Source organism: Uloborus diversus, chromosome 2, assembly GCF_026930045.1.
Source record: "Uloborus diversus isolate 005 chromosome 2, Udiv.v.3.1, whole genome shotgun sequence".
In the NCBI taxonomy this organism is placed as follows: domain Eukaryota; kingdom Metazoa; phylum Arthropoda; class Arachnida; order Araneae; family Uloboridae; genus Uloborus; species Uloborus diversus.
In genome coordinates this window covers 185,867,733-185,886,099 of record NC_072732.1, presented here as the reverse complement: position 1 = coordinate 185,886,099, position 18,367 = coordinate 185,867,733, and the positions used below count along the sequence as shown (strand labels likewise).

Sequence of the window (18,367 nt, the reverse complement as noted above, 5' to 3'; positions counted from 1 at the left end):
AAACTTGAATTTGAAGAGGTGGGAAATGAAACAAAAAATTTCAATCCTTGTACAAACTATCCTTGGTTTTTAAGCCGAACTTCAGCTTCCTGTATGTGATTCTAGCAAAAAGAATGTAATCATGTTGCATCAGTAAATAATACTATTAATATCATTATATTTTAAAATTTTAAAATTACATTAAAACATCTAGTTTGTGATTGCAAACATATAACCTGCTAGCATGAAGCTTTGTTCATTAAATCTTAAATAACAGAATCCTACTACATTAAATACAGTACTTGAACAAGAAAAAGAGTCCATTCTTTGAACATGAAAAGAACTAATTACAGGTGTGCCTTGGATGACACGATTAACTCATGCAGTGTACTATCAAAACTGCGTTATACTTTAAATAACTTTTTCAAAACTTATTTTTTAAACTAATTAAGCATGTACATAACATGAATCAGGCCAATATGTATCATGTTGCATTGAAACTTGTTTCGTTTCATATTGAAACTGTGTTATACGAGACCCTGAAATAAAGCAAATCAAGCAATATGCACCATGTTATATCAAAACCCAGTTTAAGGTGCAGATTTTGTAATTGCTAAAATTTCGGTTCATTAAAACGTTCAAACAAAAACTAAGAACCAAAACATACAACTGCCCCACAACTAGATTAGCTATAAACAATACATAATCCTTTTACGTCCCACAAATTAAAAGTACTATGCACAGCTAGAAAACTTTCCTTACTAAAAACAAAATGCATATTATCAAAGAAAATCTGAGCTTTTTGTATTAATAAAGTTCCTCGGAGCAACAGCAGCGAAACAAAATATCAAATAAAATAAATAGAATTATTCTATTTATTTTAATTTTATATTTTGTTTCAGTTACATTTCTTTTTATTCATCCTTTGCAAAATTTAGCTTACGTTTAATTCTAATGTTCTTTTCTTACAATGTATTCAAAACAAAATAATTTTCATCTTTTTACTTTAGAATCCTGATGAGAAAAATAAATTTAAAAAAAATTAAAAGTTAGTGTTAGACAAGTTTGCTAAACTTCCAAGCCAGAGACAGACCCAATTTTTTGTATTAATTTTATAAAAACGAAGTAAAAACCTTTTTAGAGTTAATATCATCCATTTCTTTAAGTGTATAGAATAAAAATAAAATTCAATCTTCCAAAGCTTGTAAAATCAATCTTCCATGCCTGCTAAAATAGTCACAAATTTCGTACCATGTTACAGTGAAGCACCGTTTAAACGTTTCTCTTTTATACCTTTTAATCAATTATACGTTTTAAAAATTTGTCCCTGCAAAGTCTAATACACATTGACCTATAACTATTATATGTTCTTTCATTTATACGCTTTTTCATACAGTCCCTTCAAAAACCTATAAACGGTGCTTCACTGTATATTGAAATTGTGTTTACAAGTACCGGGTTATACAAGGGAGGCCTGTATAAGATTTTTTTAGTGCCGGGGGGGGGGGGAACCTTTTTTTTAAATACTGCAACAACAACAAAAGAAAAATAATAATAATAACCACAAAATAGTTAGATAGTAGTATGAAACACAATATAATACAGTAGAGCATAATACCTTGCAAAAATTCAATGAATCTTTCAAGATCAGAAATTTGGGTTTTAAGTTGGCAAACCAATTGTTCTTTCATCTTTGCTGGATTCACAAGCTTCAGGCAAAAGTTCAGGACAAAAGTTAGATGTTAGTAAAGAAACAGGTAGTGAGAACAAAGAAATGTTAATATGAGAAAAAAGTGTCGAATTTTCATGCATGTAAATGTTAAATAGAAATGTAAATGAAAGGGTGGAATATAACACACAGCAAACTCTACCTTAACTAGGCAACATTATGCACTTGGAAGCTATGATAGAGTTATCAGCCCATTCAATTACATATTACGCAAAGTTCACTTAATTTTTTAATAACATAATAAACAACTTCTTATAAAATTAAATACAGCTCTAATTGAAAGATATTAAAAGAATAAAAAATAGAGTTTAGTACTATTAGCAGAGTCTGTTAGAAACATCTGACAGAAATAAAATACAAATGAAGTTATAAACATAAAAAAAGACATGCCTAGTGAAAAGGTGCATTAAAAATTACAACATTAGTATCAGCCTACAATCATACATAGAGAACTAAATAAAATGTGTTAAGACAATATTCTATTTCTCATGCATCTACTTCTCATATTCATTTGATGACAAAAGAAAATTCGAGAACATTGAGATGACTAACATTCCCTTGTTTTTCAATGTTTCTATACGATATTTGCGGTACCTGCACAGCTTTGCCTGTACTAGAAAATTATAGGGTCATTTGGTTCACCTGTACATTTACAGTTAATGTCTACTGGGCATTAAGTAATTTTTTTTCAAGATCTTCATATTTTTGGCAAATTTAAAAATTTTGCATGTAACTTAACAGGAACCAGCCTTAGAAATATTCTTAAAGGGGAAAGAAGTTGCCCTTCCTTGCTTAAAATACAGAATAAGATATAGTTCCAAAATTAAATACAATAAAAAGAACATTATAATAACAATATTTTAATAATTTACTTAATAATTTAATTACATAAAAACTAAGAAAATAAAAGCAGACGACTTTTTCTCAACTGTTTAAATGGTTCAAGTTATTTTTTTTGTCAATAAAAGAAAAGGATTTTGATTTCAAAAATGAGTACGTTTCTGAAAATGTTAAAAAAAGTAATAATAATGAAACAATCAACGTGAGTAAAAGACGTAACCATAGTAACAAACAAAAGTTAAATGGAATTTACTTTCAAAACAGAAATTATCTTTAATTTTTGATTTTATTCTTCAGCTTAATTATTTAAAATTGTTTGGCGTGCTTGAGGTTAGCCTTGGATGTCGATTTTCTTAAACGATTCCTGCAGCTGTACAAATGCTTGTAGAAAATTCGAACAAACTTCATTTGATGCACAAAATTTCAAGCTAAAACTTAAAAATGTGAATAAAATATTTCTCTATTCAAATTAATGTGAAAAATGGGTTTAAAAAATTGGAATAAAAAAAGAACAAAATCAAATTTTTGAGAAATTGCATCGAGGTGCACAGCCCTATGCTACAAACTAATCTTGTGCCAAATTTCATCAAAATCGGCCGAACAGTCTAGGCGCTATGCATGTCACGGACATCCAGCTTTATTAGTAGTAAAGATAAGACAAAAGTGAAAACTAATACCATAAATTTTATCTGATACCTTAAGTCATTTGTGTTAATACTTGAAGACATTTTATGCACTACAGGAATTTTGAAACAATATTTTCAAAAGTATTTTTGTATTTTGAGCTGTTGAAAGGAAAAGAGAAACTTTCTGATAAAATGAAGTAAAAAAACAGTGGTGTAGTTAAAAGAATTTTAGTTGAAACCCAGTATTAATCCATTTAACGCAGTTCAATCATACAATTATATTGATTCAAAATGTAACAGAGCAATCAATTGACTCTTAACATTGAGTTAAATTGGTACAATTTTATATTGTTGAGGCAATTGTAAGTTATTGGTTAATTTAAGTAATGTATTGCATAAAGAAATAAACAAATCAAGAGATTTTTCCTTTTAAATCCAACTTCTTAGCTTTTAACTTTTACATTTTAATAACTTTTAAATTTTAATATGAATTCTAAGTTTGCAATAGTTAAGATATTTAAAAATAATGAAATTTTATACAGTACCATGAATATGTTAAGCAGACAAATTGGAAGGTTTTGATTTTTAATAACATTAATAAATGTTTTGAACTTATTAAATATCTAGGGTTAAATAATTAGTAAAGCTAGATAAATATTTGAAAAAACACATTAGTACAGAAATCAGTTTTATTTCTCAACTTTTCAAGCAATTTTTATTTTGAAATGCTATTCAATTTCTCTCTAAAAACTAAAACTAAACTTTTTATTTCACCTACCTCTTTAATTGCAGAATCTACATGGGAACGCAATTCATCTGGACTCAGTTTTTCTAATTCATCCAGATTTAGCAGTAACTTTCCTTTCAACTGCTCAATGATGACTGACTGACGCTCAAGCAACATGCTTTGTGGCATACCAGCTTCACCAGTCTAGCAAGAAAAAGAATAATACATAAACAACTCTTTAATGCTCAGGTATTATGTATGTCATGCAGTTTTTTTCTTGGTACACAACATTTCACAACTACACATTGAAGCTTAAAAATGTGAAAATGATCAACATTTAATAGTTTAAAAATAATAATTAAAGATGAACATTGAGCAAAATGCAAATTTAAACTCTCGATTAAAAGCATTTGAGGCAGCAAGTAGCAAAGGGATGTAAGTGGCAAATTAAAAATTTGGAAATAACCAGTACAAATGGTAGGTGAATCTCTCTTCTGTCTTGGGGCAAGAGATTATACTAATTGCTCCGGTAGGTGCCACTATACAGCAATATTTAGAAAAAAAATCAACGATAGCCCACCTAAGACCGGAACTTAAATGCGTTTTGCTCATAGCTGGAAAATGACCACTTACATCTCTTCGCTTTTCACTGCCTCATTTATCGAAAAATATAATAAGCAAGCAAAAATATGTTTTTTGCAGAGTGAAAAATGCAAACATACATGGTGTTTTTTAATTACACCCAAATTCTGCAATTTAGAACTTAATAGAGCACTTCAAATGTTGGGATAAAATGATTTTGAACTTAACTTTACAAATGCATAAAAACAAATTTGACTGAGTCCCCCCCTCCTGAACAGTGATTTTAATAGAAGTTAATTTGACTTGTGCTAAAGCAGATAACCTAACTCTATCTTGGCATCTGATTTGACATACTACCAGGTGCAGTTCATTGACAGACGAATGATTTCTAACATATACAACTGTACAATTGAAATGGAAATTTCGTTATCTGCAAACTATAAAAAAAAAAAAAAAAAGAGGCATACAACAATGAAAATTTTCGGATACTTAGAGAAAATTCGAAAATTTTAAGGCACTTTAAAAACAATTAGGAACTGTAGGAAGATTAGGTCGAATCTTACCTATGGAGTTGGGACAATACATTCACTTTTTATACAGTTTACTTGAAATGCAAATATACCATAGTAAAAATAATTATGTTTCTAAAGTTTTACAATAAGAAGAGAAGAAAGTAAAAAAATATCAAAGTACTTCATAGGCATAGTGCTCCAAGTCTTCAAGCTGTTCTTTCAACTTGTTTATTAGTTCCTTTTGTCTTGTTCTTTGCTGTTCTAATTTAACTTCTTGAGTTTGTTCATTCTAATTTAAAAAAGGAAATTATACATTTAACCTTATTTAAGCTTTATTGTGACATATATGACCAAACCTTGATTTTTATCATTCAGTTTTAGTTGTATGCATACAATCATATTTTGTCAGTGCAGATACAGAATTGATGAACACCTGAATTCGAATTTTTGCAAATTTCTCCATATACATCCATTAAATCATAGTTGAGGCAAACCTAACCTGACAGCATTGTAAGGCTGTGATTCGGCTCTGCATAGCCTTCACAATGCTGCCAGATTAGGATTGTCCTAACTATAGTTACTATTTAACACTTTTAAAGTTATAAAATTTACTCCAATAAATATAGTTGAATAATAAAGACAAAAACTAATCTAATGTTACAATTGATGAAGCTATTAAGAGAAGCTGTTGCTGTTCGAAATAGCATTTCTAAAATCAAATCTTTCATGAGATTCGATGAACAGAGGGTAGCAGCATTCTGTCACAAAATGAAACTTTCATTTATGAAGATTCAGTTAAAGATTTATTTGTGAAACATTAAAGATCGATTTGCGTATAATAAAGCAAGTCAAACAATATTCCAATCTCAAGATAATCTAGAAATGAGGCAAAACTACCACCTCAAAATGGTTGTAGGCACTTGGAAAAGATTACTATAAGAGTAAGAAGCCAGTAGCAGGGGATAAAATTAATTTTAACTATCCCATTGAATATTTTTTTACTCATTTGTCCCAAATATAAATAAATTTTTTAAAACTATAATTATATTTATAAAAAAACAAAAAGCATATTTCAATAAAATCTCTGTTGTTTGCAATTGGAGTGATTTGGAGTTGGAGGTGAGTGAGAAATAATATATTTTCGAATTCACTCGAATATTAATTTCGAATTCAAAGGTGCCGCAACTCTCATACTGCCCATTACATTTTCATTAATAGAATCAGTAATTAATATTATTGAAAAAAAAACTTGAATTGAATGTGTGTACGTTTGTTGAATTGTTGTCGCTGCTGAAGTTGTCGTTAACAAAATTGAATGTGTGTACATGTGTGTAAGACCACATGACATTTCAATCAATGAAGCTAATTGTGAAACTAGATTTTACATCCAGATGTGAAAAAAAATATTACATCATGTTTCTGTACTTTTAAGTAACTGCATGCAAAGAACACAAAAAGTAAATAAATAAAAATGACCTCATGAGAACTTTCTATGAAAAATTGAATGAGAGTGAGCCACTTTCCATTCTCCGATGATTGCCACCCACGAAACCTATTTCTGTATTCGCCTCTGGAAGAAGCTGTAACAAGCAGGGTAGATAGCTTTAAGAGAGCTATTATTCTTCAGTCTCCTGATAAAGCAACTAGAACCAACGGGGCTCAGAGCTTAGTCTGTTGCTGGTTGTCACTTTTGCATTTGAACTATGTTTGTATTTTATACATTTTTAAACATTTCTAAAAAATAAAAAGTAACAATTTCAAATACCCTTTTAGTGGGAGTGGTATTCAATAAACGTGATTAATATGAACGTTCAAAAGAGAGAGAGGGGTGCCTCCCCACCAAGACCAAGGAGGCACTCCCCTAAATAAGGCGAAGCAACCCCCCCTCCCAAAAGGCAAGAGCCCTCCTAAAAGAGAAAAATATTCCTCAAAACACCCCCTAAAAATTTCAATGGCGCACTCTGCGCCATGATCCCTCTACGGGGCACCCCTGATGTTACCATTACCACATGTGTTCTACTTAAATGCTTTGGTGGGGCAGTTCAAACTGTTCAGGTTAAAAGTTTAATATTAGAAAGGCATAATTTCTACATTTTAAAGATATTTTTAAAAAATAGATGCATGTTCAATAAACTACCGCCCATTAGCCAGGGCTAAATCAGAAATACGTGAAATACACCGCCAGCTCAGTCATTTCCAGCCAAGGACTGCAGTTTCGTGCTTATTAGCACTCATCAGCCCGGCATAGGAAAGTGACTGAGCTGGCGATGGAAAACCTACAGTCACTTTCCTATGCCGGGCTGATGAGTGCTAATAAGCACGAAACTGCAGTCTTTGGCTGGAAATGACTGAGCTGGCGGTGTATTTCACGTAGATGCATGTTGTTAGCCCATTAAATACTATAAGTTTAAAATCAAACATCAAATCTTACAATAATTTGTGTAAGATCCAATCCATTTTCATATTCCCTGATGTCTGGTATTCCTCGAAAAGCAAATTCTTCCAATTCTTTTAGTAAATTCTGAAAGTAGGCACAATTTAATGAAAAGAATAACAATAGCAGAAAGTCAATAATCAAACAGAAATAAAATAAATACCTAACAGGAATGAAAGTAAAATGGATAATATACAAAACAAAATAATGTTTTAAGTTTACACTATATATACAGACATGCTTACACAACTATTGTGATCTTCATTTTGAAATAATTTTTTTTTGTCTTTCTCTTTTATCTACAGTGGACTCCCGCTACAAGGCGATTTGACTTACGTAAAATGGCTATAACGCAATTTTTTTCCCCAGTAAATAATTTTAGACCTAAAGCAAATTCCTCACCCGCAACACGAAAATTTTCAGAAGGGAGTCGCGGTGTGAAAGTATCGGCTTCGTTATTGGCTACTTAAAAGATTTTTTTCGTGAATGGACCTTCATTCCTTTAGCATCACTGGCAGCAGGAGTTCAAACATGGTACTGATCTGAACATAGCTTTGTGTGTGTATACAAATATCTACTCCTCATTTACCATTTATTTATTTCATTCTAAATGCGAAAGTTGATGAAATATAATGTCGCCTAAGGGAAGTTTCATGCAAAGTTTGTAAAGACAGAAAGAAAAAGAGAAAGTTTCTAACATTAAAGACAAGCTATAGGTTCTTGAAGTACTTGAACAACTATAAAATGCGTCGAAGGTTGCACGACAATTAGGTGTGAGTGAATCTTCCATATGTACAATTAAAAGCTAAGAAAAGAAAATCAATAAAAGTTCGCCGAGTAGTGTCTAAGCGAAAATCAAAAATTATGAAAATGGAAGCTGCTATTGTATTGAGAATTAAAGAAACCGGGAAGAGGGGCATTGGCATAGATGGAAACGTTATAAAAGTACTAGCGAAGCAACTGAATTAAAAAATATATTAGAATAACGATTTGATCATGCAGCATAAACCATCAATATCTTATTTTATTAAAGTTACAAATATCATTACTGGATCTACTGTACAGTGTTATTATAGTACATCATGTTATTATAACTATATACTGTACGTACCGTACTGGTTTATTTTATGTCTTTCTTTCCCCATGATCACTGATTTTGTGCATCGTAACAGTATTTTATGTTGATTAAACAGCTTTTTAATACATATAAAAATTCAGTTCTTTATGTAAGAAACGGTAATGTACTATTAAGGAATGGTTTAAAACAGTTTGAGGTGATGCTAACAAGCATCCAAAATAATTAGGCATGTTTATGAAATATTTTATGGCATACCCTCTTCCACAATGAGAAGTTTCGACTTACGCAAGGGGGTCTTGGAACGCATCCCTCGCGTAAGTCAGGGTTCGACTGTAATTTCATTTTTTGAAAAGCATCTGCTCAAGTTTTAGCTCATTAAAAAAAAAACATTTCACAAAAAATATTGTTTTAGCTCTTCTTAATTTCTTTCACTCTAGTTTATATATAAAGTTACAAATAGCCATTTTTTAGGCAGAGCTAAGGCAGAATTGCAAGAAAATTTTGAACAACATAGTCACATATTATTGTGGGGAAGGTTAAAAGCAGCTATTGCGAATTTTACATTTTGCATTTTTTTATCATTTGTACTTTGTTTCAGAAGCTTGCTTTTTTGGTTTCTGTTCAAAATAAAGCACGAAAAATAAAGTGTCAAACTCCAATGTATCCCTATTGTTAGTATGGAGTCCAAAATACGTTTCTTCGAATATTTCAAGGACTCATTTCTGCTGCTTCACCTTCCCACAGCAGCATAATCTGGAGACTACAGTTTCGGCCTTGTTTCAGGCTTATCAGTCTGAATAGCCATAACCAAGTTGCTGGAAAAATAACTTCATAGAGAAACTGAGTATATCTTCACACTGGCAGCTAAAAATATTTTAATACACAGAGATCCCTAAACATGACATTGTTTCAGCTCAAAAAGAGAAGATAAAAGCTTTTTATTTGAATTTTTTCAATGTCAAAAGAATATTCATTGAACTTTAAAAAATAAGTGATGTTCATTGTGACATCCTTGCAAAATTTGAGAGCATTCCAACATTCAATCTTTGTTTATCCTTTCTTGCACTGTTTCTTCATTGATTAATTCGAAACAGTACAAGTCTTTAAACATTTTTCGTTATCTTTTGCAGCAATGTCGGTTTTTCTTCAAGTAAAGCTGCCATCTATAATCATTTTTTAACTATTGGTCCTTTGATTAATTTCTATACAGCATCAATATTTAGAAACTGAATTTTAAAAAAATATTCATTAGTTTTTGCTTTTGATCATGCCCCAGAAACATTATCATGACACAATATTGATATACTTTAATTCTGCACTGCATGTCCCAACACATTTTTTTCCAGTTTTACATGCTAATGTTTTTGTGGAAAACACTTCCAATAAAATCCACTTTGTCCACATCATACATTTATTTAGTATTCAAATCTTTTTTCAAGTGCAAAGTCTTGGAAATAAAACAAAAAAAAAACAAAAAAAAAAAAATATTATTGCCGATTTGTCACTAAAGTATCCCTTTGATTATTTGCAGTTAGCGTGGCACAGCAACCTCAGGTCAGCTTCAAAATTTCCCGGATAATCAGCTAAATAAGGGAGAAACTATACTAGTGTATACAAGAGATAAAAAAAATCAATAACACTGCTGCATGCAATTAAACTGCAGCTAAAAGCAATAACATTGCAAGTAAAAAAAGAAAAAAGAAGTAGACATATTACATACATACGCAGAAAATTGTGGAAATAGATCTACTAAAACATATCAAGTTAGGATGACCAAAAACATGTAGGTGGAAGGGGAGAAGATTTTTTTTTTACAAAGCTGGTTTAGTTACTCGTTTACACACAAAGTGTGTAGATGTAAGTAAAATTCAGGTTTCTTTGACCTAAGAGGTTTGATGTCATTGGAAAGAAAAGAAACAAACAGGAATGACATATTAAAATAGATTTTTCACTTGTTAAAATTGGTGCATTTTTCTACATTCAAAATTTTTTCATCACACAAAAAAAAAACTTTTTGAAGCCTGAAAGACCATGAATAAACCAAAGCGGATACCCCCTCCTCCCTGATAATCAGGAGTTTATTATGTTCATACTTTCTCCTTGGATAGTTTGGTATTATATACAAAACCAATTACAGTAGTCCCTCACTACTTTGCTCTTCGACTTTCGCGGCTTAACTACATCACGTTTTTTTTTTTTTTTTCAAATATAGCAATAAGCTTTTTTTATCTGCTAGTGTAATTTTTTCCTACAAAAGAATAACAGAATATCTCTTTTGAGTAAGGTAAGCTCTTCTAAGGGGCTGTAGTTGTACTAGTTGAGGAAGTGGAGGCATAAAATCACCAAAGAAAGTGTTGGGAATTGCTATCTCATTTTAACCATTAAGCAGAAACTGGAGAGTATAAATCATTGTATTATTACTAAGGGATAAATACATCTATAAATGGTGTTCAACAATGTACTAGCTTTTTAAGTTGTATGCGTATAATACTTTTACGAGGGCAGGATAAATGATAGGAGGATATTTGAGGATAAATGTAGAGGAAGAATGGGGGAACATACAGTCACTAACTGGCAAGGGCGCCCATATAGGGAAGCAAGGGGGGGGGGGGGGGGCTTGAGCCCTCCTTTGAAATTTAGAACTTCCTTGCTTTTAGTACTTTTTTCTTTGCAAAAATGTAAAAACATTTCTTCTCCAGCCATTAATGATTAACTTATCAAAAATGTCAAATTTTAATGACCCTAATCTGTCTTGAAATCAGTTTCCACGGGGTAAATATTCAGCTAAACCACGGGGAAAATATTTGAGCCCCCCCCCTTGCAACTTTGGATATGGGCGCCCATGCTAACTGGTAATTAATTAACCATCTAACAAGTTGAGCTACTTTCATAGATTAGTAGTAGCGTTAAGAACTGTATGTGTGTGTAGTTTATTTCCCATTATTAAACAATTTGTTATCTATTACGTCTAATATGTCTCATTTTCTAATATTTTGTGAAATATATTAAGTAATACAAATATAACGGTGGCTAAGGGTGGTGTTTTATGTGTAGGCTCTAGCTATGTTCAAAACCTATTTAAATTGTCGTAAGTTTTATGCGCTCTAAAGCAGGCTCAGAGCAGCTTTGCTACAGCTGCTTTGCTCAGCTTATTCAGGCAACGGCCTGAATAAGCTGAACTGAAACAAAAACTACAAAAAAAAAAACAACCAGGGAAAAATTATACATATTGGTAAATTACACAGAAAATATATAATATACTATTTAAATGTTAATAATTGAAATAATATATTTCATTTAAAAGAATATGCAGATGAAAAAAAATGTAACACTTCTAAAAATGCAAAAAACTTCAATTAAATGTTAAAAATAAAAATTAGTGCATGGATAAAATACAAAAATACAGAAAGCAATGATTCATATTCACCTCTTTCTCTTCTTGAGAGGCATCCACAATTTGTTTCAGTCGCAGCTGCACTTGAGCAAAATGAGTCGTTAAGGCAATGAGTGAGGAGTTTAACTGTTCTTGCTCTTCTTCTAATCTTCTCAATCTCTCTGCTTCACTCAAAACACTAAAATTTCAAATGAAAAATTACTGCTGAGAGAAAAGACACAATCTTACCTCTTACTAGTTTTGACAACAAATGCCAAAACAAAAAACTGCCACAGTTAAGAGTGTAATGTTTCAGTTCAAACCATCTATGCTTAAAAAATTATTATTAAAAAAATTACAATGTTGATATGAAAATATTACAATGTTGAATCACACAAATTTGCAGAGAACTACAGACACGTGTCTCAAGGTTACAATTATTTTCCTTTTTACATTTTTTTCTACAAAAAAGAAAAAAAAAAGCCTATGTATTTTAATTTTTTTTCACTTGAATAGTTTTTTTAAATTGATAGTAAGTCATTCTTGTCCATATTTTGGCAAAAATAGTTGCCATAGTCACCTTTGCTTCACAATACTTCTTGCTTCACTTTAGTCACATTTTAGTCACTTATTTTATAAATGTAAAGTATGCATCTATTTTCCAGAAACCAATTTCTGTATATTTGGCTTCAAATTTTAAATTGTGACTAAACATAGTTTTTGATTTCTAACATTGAACAAAGTGGGCCATACGAATCAACTTGTCAGGCTGCATGCGGGAAGATTTAGATAAAATTTAAAACTGTCTGCATACTCAATTTCTTAACCTGCATGGTTTTTCAGTTATATTTACATTAGTTTTTCAGGATCATTAATTGGGGATCCCAAAAATGACAACCGACATTTGTTTCTTGCCCCCCCCCCTCAAAAAAAAGAAAAGAAAAAAAGAAGATATAAATAAAAAAAAAATATTTATATAAATCAAAATTGTCTGCAAATTGAAAATTTTCTGCAAACAGAATTCATGCATTTTTCTGTATTATCTGGCTCTGCATGTGGCCCACAGGCAGAAGGTCTAGCACAACTGGCATAAGCAGACCTGTGTACTGCCCTGCTAAACATAAATGTGGTATCCACAACATATTTTATCAAAATTGAATTACTGTCACTCGTCGACCTAGCAAAAATGTTCACGTAAATATTCAAATTTTTCTTTATAGGTGGGTATTTAAAATGCAAATTCTTACAAATAAAATGCATGTAAAATATTCATATTTGATTCTTTTCAAAAAAAAAAAAAGCATTTCATTCCACAGCCAATTATATTTTTGTTTTTCGAATTGTCTGCTGTCAAAATTGTTTTCATGCTCAGTAAATGAATTTAGAAAATAAAATGTTATTGTCACAAATGTAAATGATCATATAAAAATTCAACTAATTCTATTTATCCATGTTTGATTTAAAATTATTAGGCATCATCTGCTGTCAAAACTAACAAACACGCTCAGTTAATGAATATAGAGAACAGAAAATTATTATAGTTTACACAGTTCTAAATGTCTGAAATTTTGAAGATGACATTTTTCATAAGGCAGATTCTGCTAGATTTGCATTCACTACATAAAGCGATAGCTGAGTCTTTTAGCCCAAATAAAGAAGATGTTGGCAGTATTATTTAGCAATACACACACATTTAATGCGTTTCACAACCCTATTTTTGTCGTATCTGTGCAGATGCCCCTAAACATGACTAGAAATAGTTACTGACAGCGAAAAGAACCTAGTATAGGAAAGGGTTATTTAAAAGCAAATTTGCTTGAATCTTTAATTTGAAACAAAAGTTTTAACAAAAGCAACCACTCGCATAGATTGAACCAGTTGTTTACAAAGTGACTGCAATGAGTTGAACAATATATTAAACCACAAATCAAAGAAGCGAGTTGTGAAACTTTGATGATCATTTTCAGTTCCACTGCAGATACAACAGTTGTGCTTAGCACGGCAGTACAATTACATTTTTTTAACAACTTATTTGATTGGACTGATTTAGTTTTAGGATAACTCTACATTTTTAAAAAGTTGAAAATGTTTACTTTTCTTCATACTCTTTACATAGAGGATAATTCAAACTTTCTTCTGAAGAAGGCATTTCATCATGAGGGTTGAAATGCTCACAGTCGCTGCATGATAGATCGGTCTTGGTTGAGTTTTCATCCATTTCAATACAATTCTAAAATATAAAGGATAAAAGAATAACACTGAAAGAAAGTTTTTTTTTTCATTTTAAATTAAATACAAACAAGATAAAAAAAACATCTGAAAATGAAAAAAAAAAAAATCAAACTAATTGTATTACAATGTCAAGTCATGACTTTTGAGCCCTCACGCCCTCTGGAGCCATTTCAATTCTGCAAGACGCCTCATGTGTGAAAAGACGACAGCAGACGTAATATATAAAAAAAAAAAAGCTGTCAAGTTTGATGTATTAGGTCTAATGAGAAGACTTTTTGTGTAAAATAATGCAATGAAAAGTTTTTGTAGTACTCATTAACATTTTGATTTTAAAAGATACTTTTAAGTAATGCCAGAAATACTCGCAGTAGCAGATATAGTATAAAAGTATAACACTATAAATTAAGCCTTCTTAAATAAACGGGCCGACCAGGCCTCCGGTTTTGGAGGGGACCCATTTAAGTTAAAGGTAATATTCGAGCACAAAAGGGAGTTTAGAATAAGATTATCAAAATTTCAGTCAACAAAATGCAGTTTTAGTTCATTCAGTAGCTTAAGGGGAGAGGGGGGCTTTAGAACTCGCATGACTACCCTCTATGACCCTACCAACTTGGTTAGGTAGAACATATTGGATTGAATTCTAAAATTCCAAAATACGGTTGAACTTAATTATACAAAATATGAAAAATCGAAATATTTTTGTATTAACCCTTACTTGTAATAACCATGAAGGAGCAATACTCTGAAAAAACGAAGGAATGCTTATCAATATTTATGAAGTATTATTACTAATGAACACATTGTAATGTAACTATTAGTACAGTGGGTGGCCAAATTATTAAGGACACTTTCAAAAATTCACATTTTAAAGGATTTCTCAAGAAATAAAAGTTCAATTGCTTTGAAACTTTAGTCACGTAAAAGGTATGCTTCAGCTGTCATTTTTCAATAAAAATTACATTACTCTTGTGTTTAGGGGATCAGTAACAAATTGAGGAAAACAAAAGTGGTTTTTGATCATCATTTATCCTAAAGAGCTGAGAATAAGCTGTAAACTTCAGCAATTAGTTAGCTTACTATGTACAATTATTTTACATATTTTTGAGCAAGTACCACTGATATTTACGAACATATGAGCATTTCTTTCAAAACTACGAATTTTATTTGAAGGTTTTTGGCTTATTTGAAGGTTTTGACGTGCAAAGTTTTCCATCAAATATTGCAAAACTTTTAGAAAACTTGACAGCATACAAAAGAAGCATAATACTAAAATTTGAAGTTAAAATGCTGAAAATTTATTTAAATATGGACATTTAAAGCAATTAATTTCTCACTGCACATACACGATAGCAATTTATAACTTTCACAATCTAAAACACAGCTAGTTTCTTCAACTCATAATAAAGATCCAGCTCAATATCTGAAAAATTCAGAAAGTTATCAGCGACCTAATGAGTCGAATTTCAACAATTCTTTGATAGGCAACGAGTCGTGAGGGGTCGTTCACAAATAATCTGTTTATATAATGAATCACACTGAATGATTGCAAGCAAATGTTGGAAACTTGCGAACGATCCCTCACGACACTTCAATTTAATGTACTTATTATGCATGAAATTTTTAATGTAATTAGATAGAAAACCAAACTTAACGAACAATATGTTGATTTTTGCCCGAATTTCATAATTAAACATGATTGTATTGAGAGTTCAAATGTATTACACTATGATGTGGGGTCAACATACTGGTTTGAATTCTTATAATTCTAAAATTTTACACTGTCATGTGGGGTTAATGAGGATTAATAGTTGACTTTCAAGAAAAGTGGTTAGCTTTCCCTAAGTTAAGCATTTTACCAGATTTAATTCTGTATGAAAACATTCTATAAACTTTCTTAAACGAAATAAAGAATAAATGAAAAATGTATTCAATTGATAGAAGTTTGTTTGCTTTTAGAAGACTCCCAATTTCAGAAAAGTCAGAGAGAACAATTTAATAGCACATTTTGCACACACTAACACAAGCTACAAACAGAAAATAGAGTTGTAATTAAGAAAATGGATTGATTTAGGTAAATAAATACATTTAACTCTTAACTTACACAAATTATGAAACAATAAACATCATACTTGATCAGTTTTAAAGACAGATCATGAAATTACTCAATGCCATACGTTCAAAACTTTAATGTAGCATCGTAAGTCCATTTGACATTTAACGCCTACACACTTGGATAGATACTGTAATTTCTCCAACACAATCTGCTCAAATTTCACAGTGAATTTAACAAAAAGAAGAATGAAACGGAAGCTAGGAGCCATTATTATTACAATGAAATGCATTCGTATTTTGATTTTTTTGACACTTTATGTTTTACAAAATACATGTGTAAGAACGATAGTTTGATAAACATTGTTCAGGAGTCTGCTATTGGAATATGCGAAAAAATGACAATATTCAAAGTAAAATATGCAGGAAATAATGTAGGTAGCATAAATAAAATTGAAATTAAACACGAAAATATACTAACATATTTTTAGAGATCGACATACGTTTGGCACTCCATAGTTTATTCGCATTTACCTTTACATAAATTACTATGAAATATTTCGAAATAGGTCATTGGAGTGGCGGATAATTATATATTTTGAATAACCACAGCTTGAAATAATGGATCTTACAATACTCTAATTACCCATGCCAGCTGTTTAAAACATCAACAATCGTACGTCACGAAACTGAAAGAAGCGATTTTTAAAGATCAGCGAAGATTTCAAACATTGCCACTTACGTGAAAAGTAAATGCATACAATTTTTTAGCGAAAAGTTTCTGAACTACTCTAAAACTGTAAATGTTGAAATGAACTTTTAAATATTTATATTACCAGCAATGGACAATAGGGTGGGGCGAAAAATAAAAAGTGTTTCCGATCAACTAGTAATAGTTGCCAAAAGTTGTCTTTGGTGAATGGTGATAGTTAGCAAAAGTGCAAAATTTGATGAAGATCGGATAATATCTTCGGGGGGCGCTGTGGTCACACAGTTTTATTATAGATTTTTTCCCGGATTTCATGGTTAAAATACGAAAAATAATGCTGTTAACTTATATCATTGCATTTTTTTACTCATAAGATTTATTCATGCACTGAAAGCATATGAAATAACCCATAAAAGTTCTTTTATGTTATTTATTTATATTTCCAGCATCAAACAATAATAAACAATTTTAAAAATCTGTAAAAATTTACACTACATACGTGATACAAATTTATGTGTCACAGTTAGAGCTTTTACGAAAATAGTCTTTTTTACTTTCAAAGAAAGGCAGTTCCTTTCGAGCCTCTAAACGTGCACGAATGACACCATCCCTGGCTTCTATTCCACTTACGGCCAGAGATGCATCCGTCACCAACTTTACGCAGCGCTCCACAGATTGAGTATGACAAGGAAATTTGCACATGTTTTGAAGAAAATGAGGAACATCTCCGGTTTTCACTAAGTCATATAGCTCGTCCTCAGTTAGTATATTTGTTATAGGAGGTTTTGTTATAAGCACTTCTTCACACTGCCAATTGATCAAGTCGACATAGTCGGAAGAAGAAAAGTTAAGCTCAGGGATGGTAAAAGTACGGATATCATTATTGTTCACAGAATTAGTGTCTCGTACTCTCAAAATCCGACGAGCAGCTAACTGCCGTACATGCCTTCGATCATCATTTAACATCGCCAGCAAGATATTTTCAGGATGTGCAAAAAAGGCGCTCCGCTGAATGACTGGATCGATGACATGTAACAGGTCGTCTGGCAAATAACGCGAGAGATGAATAACGTGCCACAAGTTTCGTGCACCATCCTTGCATGCTGAGTTGCACTTAATAAGAAACCAGCAAGGTGTATAAACTTTAATAACGAATGAAACAAGCATTTTTAAATTTGCTGTTGGATATTCTGTGCCGATGTACAAACGCAAAATCCGACTGGCTGTCGTGAGCCATCTAGAATGACTCAAGGAACCAGGTACTCTTTCAGAAAGGTGTACGGAGCAGTTGCCACTAATAACGGCTTCAAATATTTCCAGTAGATATTTCTGGTCAGTACTTAGGTCCCCTCGGTCGATAGTTGGCATGTTTTAAATATTGCACTCAACGGCTTTATATTTCACTATCGGTAGTGATTCGCAGCCTATCAACATTTTGCCAATAGGACCGCTGAATCCTCGGGGATTAGTACTTGGTTCATCCAAGTATTCTACTAA

At 31.5% G+C, this 18,367-nt stretch overlaps 1 protein-coding gene across 1 annotated transcript in view; it reads right to left on the bottom strand.

The window, feature by feature from the left end:
- Positions 1 to 16,795, bottom strand: part of LOC129217561 (RUN domain-containing protein 1-like) — a 41,459-nt gene extending 24,664 nt beyond the window's left edge. Inside the window, exons 1-7 of the mRNA XM_054851886.1 lie at positions 16,643 to 16,795; positions 13,974 to 14,110; positions 11,935 to 12,079; positions 7,427 to 7,516; positions 5,177 to 5,284; positions 3,953 to 4,105; positions 1,598 to 1,688 (exon numbers count right to left, since the gene is read on the bottom strand). Coding sequence (XP_054707861.1) covers positions 1,598 to 1,688; positions 3,953 to 4,105; positions 5,177 to 5,284; positions 7,427 to 7,516; positions 11,935 to 12,079; positions 13,974 to 14,098 — 712 coding nt within the window. The 5' untranslated portion in view covers positions 14,099 to 14,110; positions 16,643 to 16,795. The remainder of the gene's footprint in view (positions 1 to 1,597; positions 1,689 to 3,952; positions 4,106 to 5,176; positions 5,285 to 7,426; positions 7,517 to 11,934; positions 12,080 to 13,973; positions 14,111 to 16,642) is intronic.
- Between the last annotated feature and the right edge of the window lie 1,572 nt (positions 16,796 to 18,367).